We start from the raw sequence: 15,723 nt of genomic DNA, 5'->3' as shown, positions 1-15,723 counted from the left end.
CCCTGGCCTAATCCAGCCCACCAACGTTCTGCCCTCAAAGTTCTGTTGACCTTTTTGGACACCATAGGACTTTGATCCTTATTGCGAAGGGTCTCATTATTTCATTCCCCACATCACCACCAGCAATGTAGTAGAGTGTCGCCCCTGGCGATGAAACTCCGTATTCATCGTCTCACATAAAGTTGTTGTTTCTCCAATTTGCGAAAGATAATAGACGAAGCAATATATAGTATATCTGTTTTCTTTTAGGAAGGAAACGCCTCTGGTGCCATTTCGACTTGGTGGTCCTGAAAGCTTTTATATTTTCCTCTTTCTTTCTTTTTCTTTTTGCAAAATGCTGAAACGCTGCGGCTCTTGTTCGTTATGGAAAGTATGAGAAACAACCAACTAAATTTTAAAAATTGTGATGATGGAATGTAGTTTTGAGAGGTGCTGCACTTATTAAACCGAAAACGCTGAAAAGTGTGTACTAGAAGTTCATTTGTCTTTTGAAAATCACATAAACCAAGTCATTAATGTAACGATACGTCTTCTACATAAGCTTCCGTACGCTTATTTATAACTGCTAGCCGGTGCAGAACGCACAGGAGAAGGGCGATGCTGATTGGTCGGGAGCGAGGAGGTGTACTAAACGGCTCAGAGGTTAGCGTGCTGGCCATGTCACGTCGAGACTTCGATGTCTGTGGGATGTCCCACCTCTGTGTGGGACGCAGAGATAATGCAGCGATACTTGTGCGATATTTGAATAGTCTACAGTGTAGCGCATCATAAACGTTTACCGGTGTCGGCATGGCGTGCAAAGCAATTACCCAATCCAGATACAGAGCATGCATTGTGTTGTTTACCGAAAGCTCTGAAGGCTGTTCAGTACTGGTATGGTGGTGCTGGTGGTGGTGGCGTAAAGTTGGCGCTCACTGCAATCCCAGCAACTACATTTGGTTGCGACTATGGGCCCATCTTGCTTTATAACTTTGCAAAATCACATTATTGGAATTTACCGGACTTGACTTGCCTTCAAAAGTGTATTTGCACACAATGTTCTACCTACATTGAACTGCACGATTTCGAGGGTGCTAAATTTTGTGTTTTTGTTTTGTAAACCCTTCGTAAACGGACATAATTTGTAATACACGAGAATACAGTTTCACATCTCGCTGCAAAAAGTGGTCTTTTTACACGACACCATAAAACTACACGACCATAAAACCGAAACTACAGGTGAGACCACGCGATGAGCTAGAGGAAACGTTGTTAGTCCAGCTTCTTCTCTTTTCCCTGGGTTTTCCTCATACGCTGTAAGGCAAATGTTGGCACAGTTCCCTGTGAAGTCGGCCCAGAACGCGCGATCCCCCTCGAGCAACATGCCGGCACACCGCCAGAGGGATTCCGACTTCAAAGGCGTTTTGTCTCTTTCCTCCGCGGCACCTGCGGCGGCACTACCAGCACTACGCTCTTGCTCCCTTGTTCTGTCGCATTCGGAAAAGTCGTCTGGCCACAGCAATTCCCGCCACACACTCGCAAGGTGTTTCGGGATCGGCATCGGCCTCTGCTGTGGTGCGGTTCAGGGAACATGGCGGACAAAGAGGATGAGCCGACTATTGCCCAAGACTTGGTGGTTACCAAGTATAAAATGGCCGGGGAGATGGTCAACAGTGAGCATTATTATGTTGTTCAACCTGAATACTGCCTTGCCATTACTCTGCGCTCGAGTAGCGAGCCGTATTGTAACGCGAAACACGACCGCGACGTGACACATGTGTTGGCAACGTGTTTCAGTCATTTGCCGCTTTCGGTGTGCTAATTGTTTTCGCCGTCGCTCCTGTTGCCCAGGGAGTCTGTTTCGTAAAGTGCAACATTTTGTTTAGTTTCATGTGACTTCTGCAATTCCTGCGCTACGCGATGCACTCTACCTTGCTGTTGCAGTGTTACCGTATGTAGACGTTTGAGGCCACATTCCACGATGCAATCTACGGAGGTAAAACATGAGTGCACTTGTCGACAAGTAGTCATGCGGTTGATCTCAGCTCACGTTTTGCACGTTTGTCTTTGTGTACTTGTAATGTAACGTTAGATGTCCGAGGCATTCAGGGCCTTCTTTGCAACCGTAAATAGGTGAGTGCACGGGTGCGAGTGGTATACAAGGCTGCAGCTTCGTCGCAACATATGCGAGTTCGTGAGCGCACAATTGTTGGCTACTGGACGTGCACGAATAGTGCTGCAATATATTTTACCTGTGACCTTTGCTAGGCATTCGCATTTTAGCGCATCTTGATTGTTTCAGATATACTCAAGCAGCTGATAGAGATGTGTAAGGCCGGGACCACTGTGTTGAGCATTTGCGACGAAGGTGACAAACTGCTGGTTGAAGAAACGAGCAAAGTTTTCAAAAAGGAGAAAGAACTAAAAAAGGGTAAGGAACTCGAGTTATTGCTAAAATTAGATTTATCTAAATATAGCAGTAAGGTATGTTTTGCTGGGTTTCAATGAATTACCGTGTCGTGCTTATGTGCACCGCACAAAGCGCTCGTAAATGTATCCAAAGAAACGAGTGCCATTCATTTGTGCGTAATGTAAACATAATTCCTTCAGGGCTGGTGCGTTGTTTAGCAAAAGCCTCACAATTGCATCATTCCATATTGCAGAGAGGCACATAAGGGTGCTATTATTTTGCACACCCCTTACAATGCTTGAGACCGCAAAATACAAGTTAGGAAACTGTTTTACATAACGAAACACTCACAAGAAAAAGAACTCCCGACATAATATAACTTGCGGAACACCTCAGGTTTTCAAAAGTAGGAATCAGTCTGCAAAAATTGCAGTCGCCCTTGATCTCTTGCGCTTTTTAGCTTCAGTGCTCCTATGGACCTCTTTCACAACTGCTTATGTGCATACGCCGTGATGCTGATGACCTTGGGTGTGCCCCTGACAAGGTCATCTCCGTGTCCAATAGATGGCGCTGGAGTGGTGCGAACTAGTCGGTCCCACTCGTTTTTTTGTCCTTTGTAATACCCACGTGGGTTTGTTTTGGCGCTGGATAACCGCTGGGATACGACGCATATGTGAAAAAGGTCCATTGGCTGATTGCAAAGGAGCACCCAGTTGCTGAATGGTCTTGAAGCTAAAGTAGGAAATTCCCTACCTGGCAGTTCACTTTACCTGTTCTTTTTTTTTTTTTGCTTCAAGGCAAAGAAAAGCAAGGATATGATCAGTAAAGAGTTGTCTCCCAAAAAGACTGATTAAATTCAAAGTTTTGAAAATCTTCAAGGTTTTGATGTTGACAGAGGGTGTTTGTCTCCGTTGCAGGGATTGCATTTCCCACCTGCGTGTCCGTGAACAACTGCATCTGTCACTACTCTCCGTTGCGGTCCGATGCCCAGTACACACTTAAGGATGGAGATGTTGTCAAGCTGTGAGTTGTTCGTTTCATTACTGGTGCATGGCTGATGATCCCTCAGTGGTCCTTTCAATGAAAGGTTAGACAAATTCGGGATCTGGTTTGATACATTAACAGATTGAGGCAAAAGGTTGCCCCCACCATGTGAATGTGCTATGCTTTCTTTCTTCATCTTTCTTCAATTTTTGCCTTTTTTTTTTTGTCGCTGTTATGTGAATAACATTTCACCAAATTTCTCCAGTTTTTTCTTGCTCCTCAGATAGCTTTGTTATGCCACTCATACCAATTTTTATGTACACAATTTTGAGAAAAATACAACACAAAGACATTTGGTTCTTTATACGAGTTGAAACTTCGCGCTGGTCCTGTAGGTAAATGACTGAGTTCATCCTTAAAAACACTAAAAGGCCTCTACGAACAAACACATAGATTTGTAGATTTAACGTGTGTAGGCGGACAGAAAGTTGCGTAAATGCTCGACGTGCAAGAAATAAGAAAAATCTGGCACAGCATGTTAGTGTGTATGGGCGCAAAGAGAGGTTTGAGAATATACCGCAGTAAAAGCACAGATAGGAATAGAATGGAAGCCAATGTGTGTGTGTGCATCTTTGCAAGTGCACTTGGCAAGCATAAGGAATGGGAGATATGGGAAACACGCATCATTGGTCAAGGGAGAGACATTGGCGTCAGCACAGCAACTGCATCACTGCATTGGAAAAGGGAGGAAACACCGATACACCTAAATACGAGCACAAAATTTTCAATAGCGTTGTTGAACGTCTGTACTTGTTGGTGTGGTGTCTATGTGTTTGTGTCTGTTTGCAGTTTTAGAGTGCCACTCCGGACTAAAGCAATATTTATTCCGTATTATAGATCAATCTTGCTGAAAGACTCGGGACACAAAATATAAATGCTGTCAACAAACATTGTGCGCTATCACAATTTTTTTTTTTTTTTTGAGGGGGGGGGGATACAAAATGTATTAGTTTTGAATTCTCTGAGAGTAGATGACATCACCATGAGCACTACCTGTACTGTCCTTGCAACCACGCATGCACCTTCCCATTCCATGCCCCACAATTTGGAAGACTGCCAGCTGCTCTGGTGAGGATACCTTGGCAAAGCAATGTTGCAGGACAGGTGGCAGATTGTGCACATTGTGACATCGTGCATCTCAAAACTAGAAATTAATTCTATCATACTTCCATGTCACGTGGAGAAAAAAACATTTTGGTGAAGTTTTCGGGAAATATTTTTTTCTAAATTCGGGGGGTAAAAATCGGGTAAAAAAACATGCGCACTAAATTTATGCGAATTCGGGTGAAAAAACTTCCATAACGCTAAAATCGGGGAGAAATCAGGGCTCAGTTATTCAAACTAACAGTAGCGGTTTGGCACAAACGGCGATGAAACTACATTTTTCTGCCAAACAAGTAAGATGGTGCATACCTACAGACATCCCAGAGAGGACAATTTGCCGGGTAAAAATCGGGTTTCACCCTAAAGAGGCAACCTTCAATTCGGGGTGCAAATTCGGGAGAAGAATCGGGTAAAACCCTAAAACTTCAGGCTCTAAATATAAGGTGCAATGCACTGCATTGCAGTCACATAAATTAGGTAGGATTCTGAACTTGCAAGATTTAGTCTGTAGGGGCACTTTAAAAATGAACTCCGTGTGTGGTCCACTTCTCGTATGAAAACCTTGCATGCCAGCAGTGGCAAGCGCGGAGAAGTAACACATTGCCGATCTTTCCTGCAGCGATCTGGGGGCTCACATTGATGGATTTATTGCCGTTGTCGCACATACGGTAGTCGTGGGAGCATCCAAGGTGAGTGAGTAGTCCAAAGCAGCCTGGTTGCTCCTCAAATGTAAAGAAGAGTGCTAACAAAATCCCGTCCCAACAGGACAACAAGGTGACTGGTAGGAAAGCGGATGTGGTGAGAGCTGCTTACTACGCTGCCGAGGCAGCTCTTCGGCTCGTCAGGCCAGGGGAGGAGGTAAGAATGTTTTGGGCTAAGCTTCTCTTCATATTTGTAGTGCAGTTAGTCGGAGTTACAGACGTCTAGGTTTTAGCAGGGACTACGGGGTCTCTCTAGGTAGTTCTACGTTCCTTCCAGACTGCACCCAAATCATGTCGAAACTTCCGAAAACTACCTTCTCCTATGCCATGTCAATAGCCCCTCTTCTACATTTTGTTGTGCTGTCTGGAAGTCGCTGTGACTTTGAACTGAACTCTGGGGATGTATCTACTGAGGTGACGGAACAGATATGCGCATTATGTTTGAAAATTGTTAAAGTCAACCAGATAAATATTTTGCGGTGCAATCCTGTTAATTTGAACTCGAAAGGGACAGAAGATCTGTTTGAATAAGGTGGAGTTCAAATTACAGGGAATTGCTCTGCATGAACAAATATGTGCATTATGTTTGAAAATTGTAAAAATCAACCAGATAAATATTTTGTGGTGCAATCCTGTTAATTTGAACTCGAAATGGATGGAAGGTCTGTTTGAATAAGGTGGAGTGCAAACTACAGGGAATTGCTCTGAATGAACAAATATGCACATTATGTTTGAAAATTGTAAAAGTCAACCAGATAAATATTTTGCGGTGCAATCCTGTTAATTTGAACTCGAAAGGGACGAAAGATCTGTTTGAATAAGGTGGAGTTCAAACCACAGGGAGTTGCTCTGAATCTCTGAATGAAAGGCAGTGCTTTCAGGTTGAGTAGTCCGTCGCGGCCCACTAGGTCTTGCTTCACATTCGGGGTTGTCCACCCATTTTTGCTTCGCTGCGAGCGTAATGCTTCCTATTGGGAGACCCTGCTGTGAAGGCTCCTGTCACTAGTGTAGTGATGGACATTTATCTTACATTTAGTCGTGCTTTCTCTCCAATGTTTTTCGAGTGTCGAACTAATAAGACTATTGCGGCCACTAGAAATTTAACGAACACTAATCTTCGTGTGCTTTTCAGAATAACCATGTCACAGACATCATCCAGAAGGTGGCGGAGTCTTTCAAGTGCAAGCCTGTGGAAGGTTGGTGTGTTTGGTAAAGGGGTGACCTGGGGACTGACTGTTCTGATAGCAGTGTTTCTTTTGTTGCTTAGGCATGCTGTCTCACCAGCTGAAACAGTACAGGATAGATGGTGAGAAGTCAATCATCCAAAATCCAGCAGAGGCTCAAAAGTACGTACCATGCTGTCAAAGGGGCGCAGAAGGCGATACTTTTTATGTACCGACTTATTAACCTGTGTGGTAAAATGAACCATCTGAAGTAACTCAGTCCACCCGACCACAATTATTGTAGAATTTGATTTTAAAATATGATAAAAAAATAAAATAATAAAAAACTGTGTACTGTCCATGAGAGAATATAGTAGAGCTATGCGAATAGCAAAATTTCCATTTTGAATAGTTTATTAATGTTTCGCTGCATCGAATCCAAATAATTTCTTCAGGCGGGGAGTCGAATTTTAATCATCAGAAAGCGCCCAATTCGAATAATTTTTCTATACTTCATGGTGAAATATTTTGTGGTGTTGTGCTCATTCGATGATATTCTGCTCAAAACTTGTGCACCTTTTCACCCAGCATAACATAATCGTGAGAGAAAGATCCCTCTGTGTTGTGTATGGAAGACTCCATTAGTGGGATGAACTGCATTGAGAGTTAGTCAACATGTTCAATGCAGCCTGCTTTATGTGCATCTTCTCATTTCTATGGTTACATCATGAATTTCCTGTACTTTTTTTTTTTAGAAACTGCACATATTTCCATCTGTGCTGAACATAACTCTGAAAGTTGGGAGTACATTAATTGGAATATGCAGTGCCCAGAGTACAGTGTTGACCATGAGCTCACAGAAGTTGTAGACTTTAGTGACAGAATATTGTGAGCAGTGTAAAGCGGGCTTCACCTAACACTCGAATGTGCTGATGTGAAGCCGACTTGCAGAATGGTGCCAATGCTGGTGACGTGAAGCAGGCTTCACCTAACCCTTGGATGTAATGAGGCGAAGCCCACTTGCAGAATGGCGAAAAACCAATACCTTGTTTCAGTACTACTCGAAAAATATTCGATAATTTTGAATACTGAAAAACAGGTGGTGAGTAGCATTCGAATAGCATGAAATATTCGTTTCATATTCGAAATTTCGGATATTCGCACAGCTCTAGAATATAGCTGGCTACACAGCACAACAAAGAAAAGCGCTGGCGCTGATTGGGGTGCCCTGGTGTTAGCATGTTTTTCTCCTCATTTTTCCCATCCCCCCCAACTTTTTATTATGAAAATATGTGGTACAGAGAAATCATTGATATCATTGGTTAAAGCATACCCCCTCATGATGCATCAAAAGCGAAAAACGTTTTAGACAACCTTCGGCTCTCCTCTAAATTTCTGTTTAGTGGTTAAATTGCAAAAGTATTTCTTTATGTTCTCCTCCATGTATGCTACACATGAACATTTGAGGAAACCTTTTTCTTTACCTAGTCCAGCCTTTGACAAGAATCAAGCTAGCAGTCCCCTAAATTCAGTACTCTCGTAACAGCTCAAGATGTGTACATGCCTGTGCCTTCTAACGTTGCTGTTTGTTTCCTGCAGGAAGGAGCATGAAAAGTGCGAATTTGAGCTGCATGAGGTGTACGCCATCGATGTGCTTGTCAGTACTGGAGAGGGCAAGGTAAGAACATGGAAGAATCATTTACTTCTCAATATCTCTTTGCCCATAGCTCCCCCAAAAGTCTTTTAAGACAGAGGAGGATTGGAGACTCCCTTGCCTAACCCATTTGTTTACCAGTTGCATCTTGTAGGCTTTTCAGGCCTTCTATAAAAGTTCTATGAAATGCATAAGTTGAAGCGTGGGCTCCTTGAGCTCAGCGGTAATAATGCTCTAGTCCTTGTTTCAAGTATGTACCAAGTGGTACACTCAAGATTCATGAAGGATATTATCAAAACTAATAGTGCACATAACACCATCAGATAAACTTATAAAATCAGTATGCTCCTTTTACCACAGTACTGGCACATTATGAGCCTTGCTGCTGTTGTGCCATGAGACACAGAATCAATCAATCGCTTCTCTATGTGCAAATCACATTACGTATGGTGTTCCATGGCGACATTTGAAAAAATGTGATATAGCCACCTCGTAACATCTCTCAGAGGTAGCAGTTTCTAACGTTTACTAGACAGGTGTTATTGAACTGTGTGCTGTGTATGTGGTTAATTTTTCTGCATTAACAGATTACGAATTTGCGCGGCTTAACGTTAGGGATATGCATAATGTAAAAAAGGGATATGTTTTATGGCAGCTTATGTTTATTAGGGATATGTTTTATGGCAGCTTAATTTCACGATGTGGGCTTTTGATAAGGTCATATTGATTAGTTTAGGATTGATTTGTGAAGGAGTACGAGATTTACTACCAGAGAAGGTACCGGTACACTACAGTCGCCGACCGATTTTTCGGACATGCTCGATTTTTCGGACTCTTTCGCGGAACGGCCGCGGCTCCCATAGAGTTGATGTATAAGAACGTCAAAAATTTCGGACGCCGTGCAGCTCCGTCGCTCGATATTTCGGACTTTGTTTGCCCAACCAGCGAATTTCTCTCTTGGGGTGACGGAAAATATTGGTATCATTCGAAATTCCTATCGAAAGAAATCAACCAACTAAAATATTGAGGCAAAAAAATAGGAAGTGATGATTGTTCATTTTCCATTCCTCTGAGTAGAAGGGGTCTGTCGTAGCGCTTTTGCGCCTTCGTTATTGGCCAACCTCCCAGCACGTGCCGTCCGCCCGCGAGTCGCGCGACAGCGCTGTAAAGCGAGCTTCACCTAATGCACGCAAGCGTTAGGTGAAACCGACTTGCGGACTTTTCGTTTTTTCAGACTCCTTGATTATTCGGACTTTTGCGCGATCCCCGCAGAGTCCGAAAAATCGGACGGCGACTGTATTAGCATCATTTGTTGCAGCATTTGCTATATCAGGAGAAATTCATAATGGTTCTGTTGGCTTTGTTGGCAGCTAACTGGGAAGTTCATTTGGAAACTGCTGGTGTGAATGCTCGATCCCAGGAAGAAACGACTTCAGTTGTTTAACTTTTGTACATATTGGTCGATCCTGACAGAAAAGGTGTCCGTATTGCATAGGAGGGCACAGTAATTCCGTGGTGTGTCCACAGTGTCTGGATCAAACCAGGTTAACTTGAATGCATGGCTGTTTTATGTTAGTCGCAATGTGTCAGAGGAGTCAAATCATATATGTATTGCACAGAATGGCTTACTGCTGATGCAGTCTCCAAACGTCACAATGTTAGACAAGTGAGTCATGCACACTGTGCTAAGTTGCTCAAACCCGACCCTTCATTTTGAATGGTCATGCATTTATTTCTAGAACTGAAACCTAATGTCCAAATACAAGGGTTTTACCCACGCTTGGTAAAAACAGAAGAGATTTAATGCACTTCCCCGTATGGAGGAGGGGGGGACCTGCTGTCGAATCTCCGACTGTTCTCTGTGTGATGTCCGTCACACCTCCTCCCATGTTCCACAGTGGACCATGCTTATATTTAGGGCCTGACTTTTTCAGGTTTTATTTTTGGCCAAATTCGGGGGGTAAATATCGGGTGATATTTTTCATTTGAAAATTCGGGTGTATTCGGGTTAAATCCCGTTACGGCATATTCTGTCGTCGGGAATTCGGGTGTATTCGGGTGATTTTTTTTTTTTTTTTGTTTAATAAAAATTTGTCTTAACATGGAACTAATGTTTAGCAATGTTATCAAACTTTATTTTAATGCACGCTTATGAGTGTGCCACGCGACCCGGATGTTTTCGGGTAAATTCGGGTTAAACCCGAATTTTACAGATTTCGTTCGGGGGGTAAATATCGGGCGGATACGGGTTTAACCCTAAAAAGTCAGGCCCTACTTATATTTAGTGGTCTCAGTCTTCTACAATTTTGTGTGCCAATCTCGCTTTATTCAGCGATTCTATTTTGTGGTTTAGGAGATATAGTGGTCTGTCTCGTACCTTGTCTGTAGCTAGAGTTGTCTAAAACTGGCTTTCAATGTCGCAGCCAGCTGCAGTTGTCATCAGACTAGTACAATGGGAAGAACCTCTTCCTCACAGTAATTGGAGCACTAGAGGGCAGTGGCTCAGTAATGCTGAGTAGAGATCCTTTTCAGGGACGTGAGATGGACACTAGGACAACAGTTTACAAGAGGACAGATGAGACGTACTTACTCAGAAGCAAAGCCTCAAGAGGTGAGGTTATCTTCGTTTTTGGGACAGAACTTGGCATTTCACAGGGTTGATGGGGGTCCAAAAGAAATCTGGTTTGCATCAAGCTTCTATTGAAAGACACGTCGAAGCAACACGAAACAGTGTACCGTCATAATTATCACTCGGAATTTATCCCCCATGACACGATGCGCTTAGCTGATACTATATGTGAAAGAGTGTTAAAAACTGCATGCTTTGGTAGTTTAAAAAAAATGCTAAAGCCTGGTAGTTAAAAGCTTTAACTCGCTGGCACTGTTTTTTTTATAGCGATTTTACAGTATGATACTATATGTTCAGTGATGCTTGTGCATATCTCCGCTTTCTTTCTGCGTATACATGTGTGTGCTTTGAGTTTTCTGTTAAGTCAAAATCTAGAAAATGGGCGTCCTAAACTGAAAATGCACCCACCAATACAGGCGGTGGAAAACGCTAGGCACTGCACATTCAGCACATCTGAAGTACTCTTTTTCTTCTTTTTTTTCACAAGATATCGCAAGAGATTGCCTTATTTTATGGCTCCCAGTATAAAACACAGTTTTCCCCCTTAGCTTTCATACATAAAACCTGATAACACAGCGGTTAAAAGTACTCCTTTTCTCATTCCTTTGTCACGGTTCTTTTTTCAGCTTTTGTCAGTGAAGCAGACAAGAAGTTCACAACAATGCCCTTCACCTTGCGGTAAGCATGTAATTTTACATTCTCGTTTACCTTGGTAATCCCGTGATGTAGAATTAAAGCCCTCTGTTTTCTGCTGCGGCAAATTCAAAATTCCGCGGCACTGACTCGTAAGTTCCGCGATTTTCCGCGGCGAGCAGTCAGCAGCTGCATGAAATGAGAGACGCTTCATTTTTCTCGGATAATGTGGCAACGAAAGATATGTTATAAAATTGCACATTCAAAGCAGTGTTGTGGCTCAGCATTACATACATGAAATCTTGTGTTCTCATCTGATGCGGTCTCGGTCTGTCGCCTGAAATCATTTTATACCAGCTGAAAGATCTTTAAGCATCTACAGAGTTCATAAAAACTTTATAGGAAGGAGTTTACAATACATAACCTGGGGAAGTTACATTTTTAGGACACCCCTTTTTGTTCTTGGGCTGTAGCCATTATTTAAAAGTCTTAACTACTTGAAGGCAACCTCCCAGATATCAAATCAAAGTCCCCCACTGCTACTGCTAAATTGCATACGGGAGGGACGCCGCCCCTTCCTCCGGTGAAGTATACGCAATAAACTTGGGCTAATGTTATCCTAAGCTAAACTACAATCTGTCTGCTTTGTCCTGCAGCATAAACGATTTCGTAAAGCGGGCTTCAATTTTGTAGGGGCGGCTTCACCTCATGCAGGGAAGCGTCAGGTGAAGCCCACTTTCGGGAGGTGTCGTTCGTATTCGGCGAATAGTCAAATTATTCCGAAACCCGAATATTGGGTATTTCGATTCGCGAATCGGAAACTACGGGTGATTGATATTCGATTCGAATTTGAGAACTGTAATAATATCCGCACACCCTTAAAAATAAAATATTCCGTGAAACTCTGTGCCAGACGAAGGATTCCGCGATTAATTCCGAATTCCGCGAAATTTCGCGGAATCATGGAATCGCGGAAAACGAAGGGCCTTAAACATGAGTAAAGGCCGACCCGCATAGGACATTTTCTTGACGGAAAAGGGCTTGACAGTTTCCGCTCCGCTCCAAAGACAATAGGGTCTGAGCGGCTTTATCGACGTCTGGGTTGAGCAGATCCTTGTTGCAAACAGTGGAAGGGACGCACAGTCTTGACCAATCGCTGCCTGCCGGATGCGGTCGCCAGCCAGCGGCGTGGACAGGCAATGAAAATAGCAGACGGGTGCAAAAACAATGGAGCAGCTGTAGGAGCGAGCCTCATTTTATTATTTCACAGACAAATTGAGTCACAAGAGTCACCTCTAGACAAATTGAGTCACAAGCCCTGCTTGGTTACACAGTGAATGTCTATGGTTACAGGGCATTTGATGAGGAAGTGAAAGCTAAAATGGGAGTACTCGAGTGTGTCAACCACAAGTTGCTCGACCCCTTCCAGGTTCTCTATGAGAAGGAAGGTAAGATGTTCTAACAAAATCATTCTAGTAGTTGACAGCCTGGTGGAAATCGTTTCTGAATCGAGGGCATAAAGATGAAAGTGATGAAAAAGTGTCTCATCATTTGCATAAATCTGTATTGAAAATCAAAGTTCCCTACAATTTGTAAGGTGACACCTGTCTGTAATACAAGTGGGGGCGCAAAGTAAAATAAATTCGAGGCAGTCACGACATGTAGCCTCCTTGCTTGTAGCCTTATCTAGCTCCTTGTGTAAATGTTTTGTTAAAAATTTCAACGAAAGAGATTTTTTTTCCTTGACGCCTGCAGGTGAAGTTGTGGCCCAGTTCAAGTACACGGTGTTGCTGATGCCATCGGGCTCTCACCGCATCACCTGCGGACCTCTGGACTTGGACATCTTCGAGTCTGAGTACAAGGTGGAGGACGAGTCACTGAGCGCGCTCCTCAACCGCCCCGTCATCCCCAAATCAGCCAAGAAGAAGAAGAAGAAGGCAGAAAAGGCAGTGCTAGGCGATGGTGTACAGGCTGATGGGGAACAGGAAGAGGCATGAGTCACCTTATTCGGGTGAGCCACATCAGACCGGGGATGCGACCACATTCTTAAGACGTGATTCCCTGTGCTCCTACATCATAGAAACCTTAGGATTTCAAAAATCATGTTTACAAGGACTGGAAAAGCCTAAAGACGTTCCGTTGTTGAACACGGCTGGCAAATTCGTCACTTTGGGATGTGTATATTAGTCTGCAATAATACGAAGTGCAAGGTATGGGACAATATAATAATCAGTACCAACATGCAATGTCAGCTCATATCATTTCTTCGTCATAGAGGAGGAGACTTCATAAGAAGATTTCCCTTTATCTGTGTGCTGCTTATCGCTCTGGAGTAGCTAAATCTCCATTTCTTTTGTTTGTTTGTCTTCTTTTTTTACTACTACTACCATCGTCGTCGCTGCTGGCCATTTGCACCTCTCCAGTGCCGGTGTCTACAGGGTGGGCAGGCAGCGAGCCAGCCCGAAGGTGTGCCAAGAAGGACACCTTTTGGGCAGGCAGATGCAGCTGTAGGATGACATAAGAAAAAAAGAAAATCAGGAATACAGGGGAGGGGCACAAATTTCCCACTTTTTCGGCATCGTGGGCGGCGGATCCGCACGACATGATCATTCCGGAAGTGTGGACTATCTCTCGATGACCATGTCTGCTACACCTCCGGCGAAGATCGAGGAAGCATGACAGAAGATGAGTCTTCTGACGATGAATAAACGTTTTAAGCTTCTTGATGCCACAAAACTTCGCTTTTGTATTTTTTCGTTTTCACGGATCTTGAAGTGGGGAGGGGTCGACCTACTTTCGGGTAAATACGGTAATTAATGTATTAACCGTGTAATTATTTTAACCTCATTAATAAAACAACATGAAACTATAAGACGCAAAAGTAAGCTCTAAGCTGAAAACCAGCAGAGAGAGAACCCCCTAAATATTTTTCTTTTTGCGACCGTATTTGTTGCCACGCATCCAACATCTGACATAGGCAATTCGATTGGTCACCTTGCCTCCCACTCTATAGCAGGGGAATTCTCAGCAGCCTATAAAAATGCTCAGATTAGCCGACATGACAGCACACCGGAAAGAGTTGAGAAAGTTCGCTGCCACCGCTGGCATTCTTGTAACGTAATTTTTATTTAATTTTTTTATTTGTTTATATAATACTGCCAGCCCTTGACAGGCCAAAGCAGGGTGGTACAAGATGATAAGAGAAAAATAACAGCACCAATTATAAGAAGAGAGGACGAAATCCAAAAATTTGGCCAGCCTAATCTCCAAACTAATCACATACACCTAGATTCACTGCACAGACTACAGCAACCCAGGTAGTTACAACGACCCTTCGGAGAAGCTGTAACCCTAATTTATCCGTCCAAATACACTGGTCACAACTAAATAGGCTAGTGTAATGAACAAGAAACACCGAACTAGGTCACCACTTCAGTACAAATTGCACAAACATTGCCCAATCACACAAACATTTTCTCTGGAATTGCGCACATTTCAAACAAAATATTTTGCATGACAGTTAATGAAAGTAGTATTACATTTATATCACACAGTAAAAAAAAAATTATGTTCAAGGTGCGCTCTATGCTCCTTTATCCAATGCCTTTTCTTGCATCATGCCTTTAACCTCTTTCAGCATTTGTCCGCATTGTTGGGCAAGACCCTGATGGTGCTGTCAGTTGTAATATTTCTGCAAGCACATTGCCCAGAAAGAAACAAAAACATCCAGTAACAATTTCATTGCATTTTTTTTTTTTTTCAGGGAGAAGACACCGGCAGCTCTGCAGAGGCAAATTGTCCCCGGAAGGACTATTTTTATATTCCTTTTATATGACGCAGCAGGAACCAGTGTGTTTTGATTTTATTCCATCGTTCATCAAGCAAGCACTGCTCGCAGCCGGTGGCCTCTCGAAGAATAAAATGTTGTTTCTTGACTACACTCAGCTTTTTTTTTTTTTTTTGTGGACAGTATTTAATGTAGTATATAAATGTAGCGATTCAATTACATTTAATATAGTACATGTACAATGTATTACTTTTCAAATTCCAAGTACCGTAATTTGGCAAGTACGGCGCGTAACACGTGTTATACGGTGGAATTTGGCCTCCAGGCTGCTCTTGCAGGTTTTTTTTCTCTGCAATTCTCGCAATTTGTAGCCCATGGCTTTAGAGTAATTTTTCTGCCATTAACTGTGACGACATATGAATCTTCTGTGGGAAGCGCCTACTCTGTTACATTTTACGTGATAGTGTTTTCAGCTGACTCGACACTTACTGGGGCAGTTATATTAGTTTCACAATTTGACAGTGGCACGCAACACAGATCAGGCTGTAATAGTTTCTGAACATCCACGAGCCACTTGCGAAACAAATTGGTGTCCTGCATCAGCTTTGCCATGAACATC

The 15,723-nt window shown here is 43.0% G+C and overlaps 1 protein-coding gene across 1 annotated transcript; it reads left to right on the top strand.

Moving 5' to 3' along the window:
* Window positions 1-1,456: 1,456 nt before the first annotated feature.
* LOC135386196 (proliferation-associated protein 2G4-like) lies at window positions 1,457-15,257 on the top strand. Its single transcript, XM_064615989.1, has 13 exons — window positions 1,457-1,652; window positions 2,282-2,410; window positions 3,307-3,412; window positions 5,157-5,226; window positions 5,303-5,395; window positions 6,371-6,434; window positions 6,506-6,584; window positions 8,001-8,079; window positions 10,588-10,666; window positions 11,311-11,362; window positions 12,671-12,765; window positions 13,073-13,328; window positions 15,081-15,257. The coding sequence occupies exons 1-12, from the start codon at window positions 1,571-1,573 to the stop codon at window positions 13,312-13,314; spliced, it is 1,170 nt and encodes a 389-aa protein (XP_064472059.1). The 5' UTR covers window positions 1,457-1,570; the 3' UTR covers window positions 13,315-13,328; window positions 15,081-15,257.
* The last annotated feature ends 466 nt before the right edge of the window (window positions 15,258-15,723 follow it).

Source organism: Ornithodoros turicata, chromosome 2, assembly GCF_037126465.1.
Source record: "Ornithodoros turicata isolate Travis chromosome 2, ASM3712646v1, whole genome shotgun sequence".
Taxonomy (NCBI): domain Eukaryota; kingdom Metazoa; phylum Arthropoda; class Arachnida; order Ixodida; family Argasidae; genus Ornithodoros; species Ornithodoros turicata.
The sequence above is the reverse complement of the archived record's forward strand: the minus strand, read 5'-3'. Positions and strand labels throughout refer to the sequence as shown.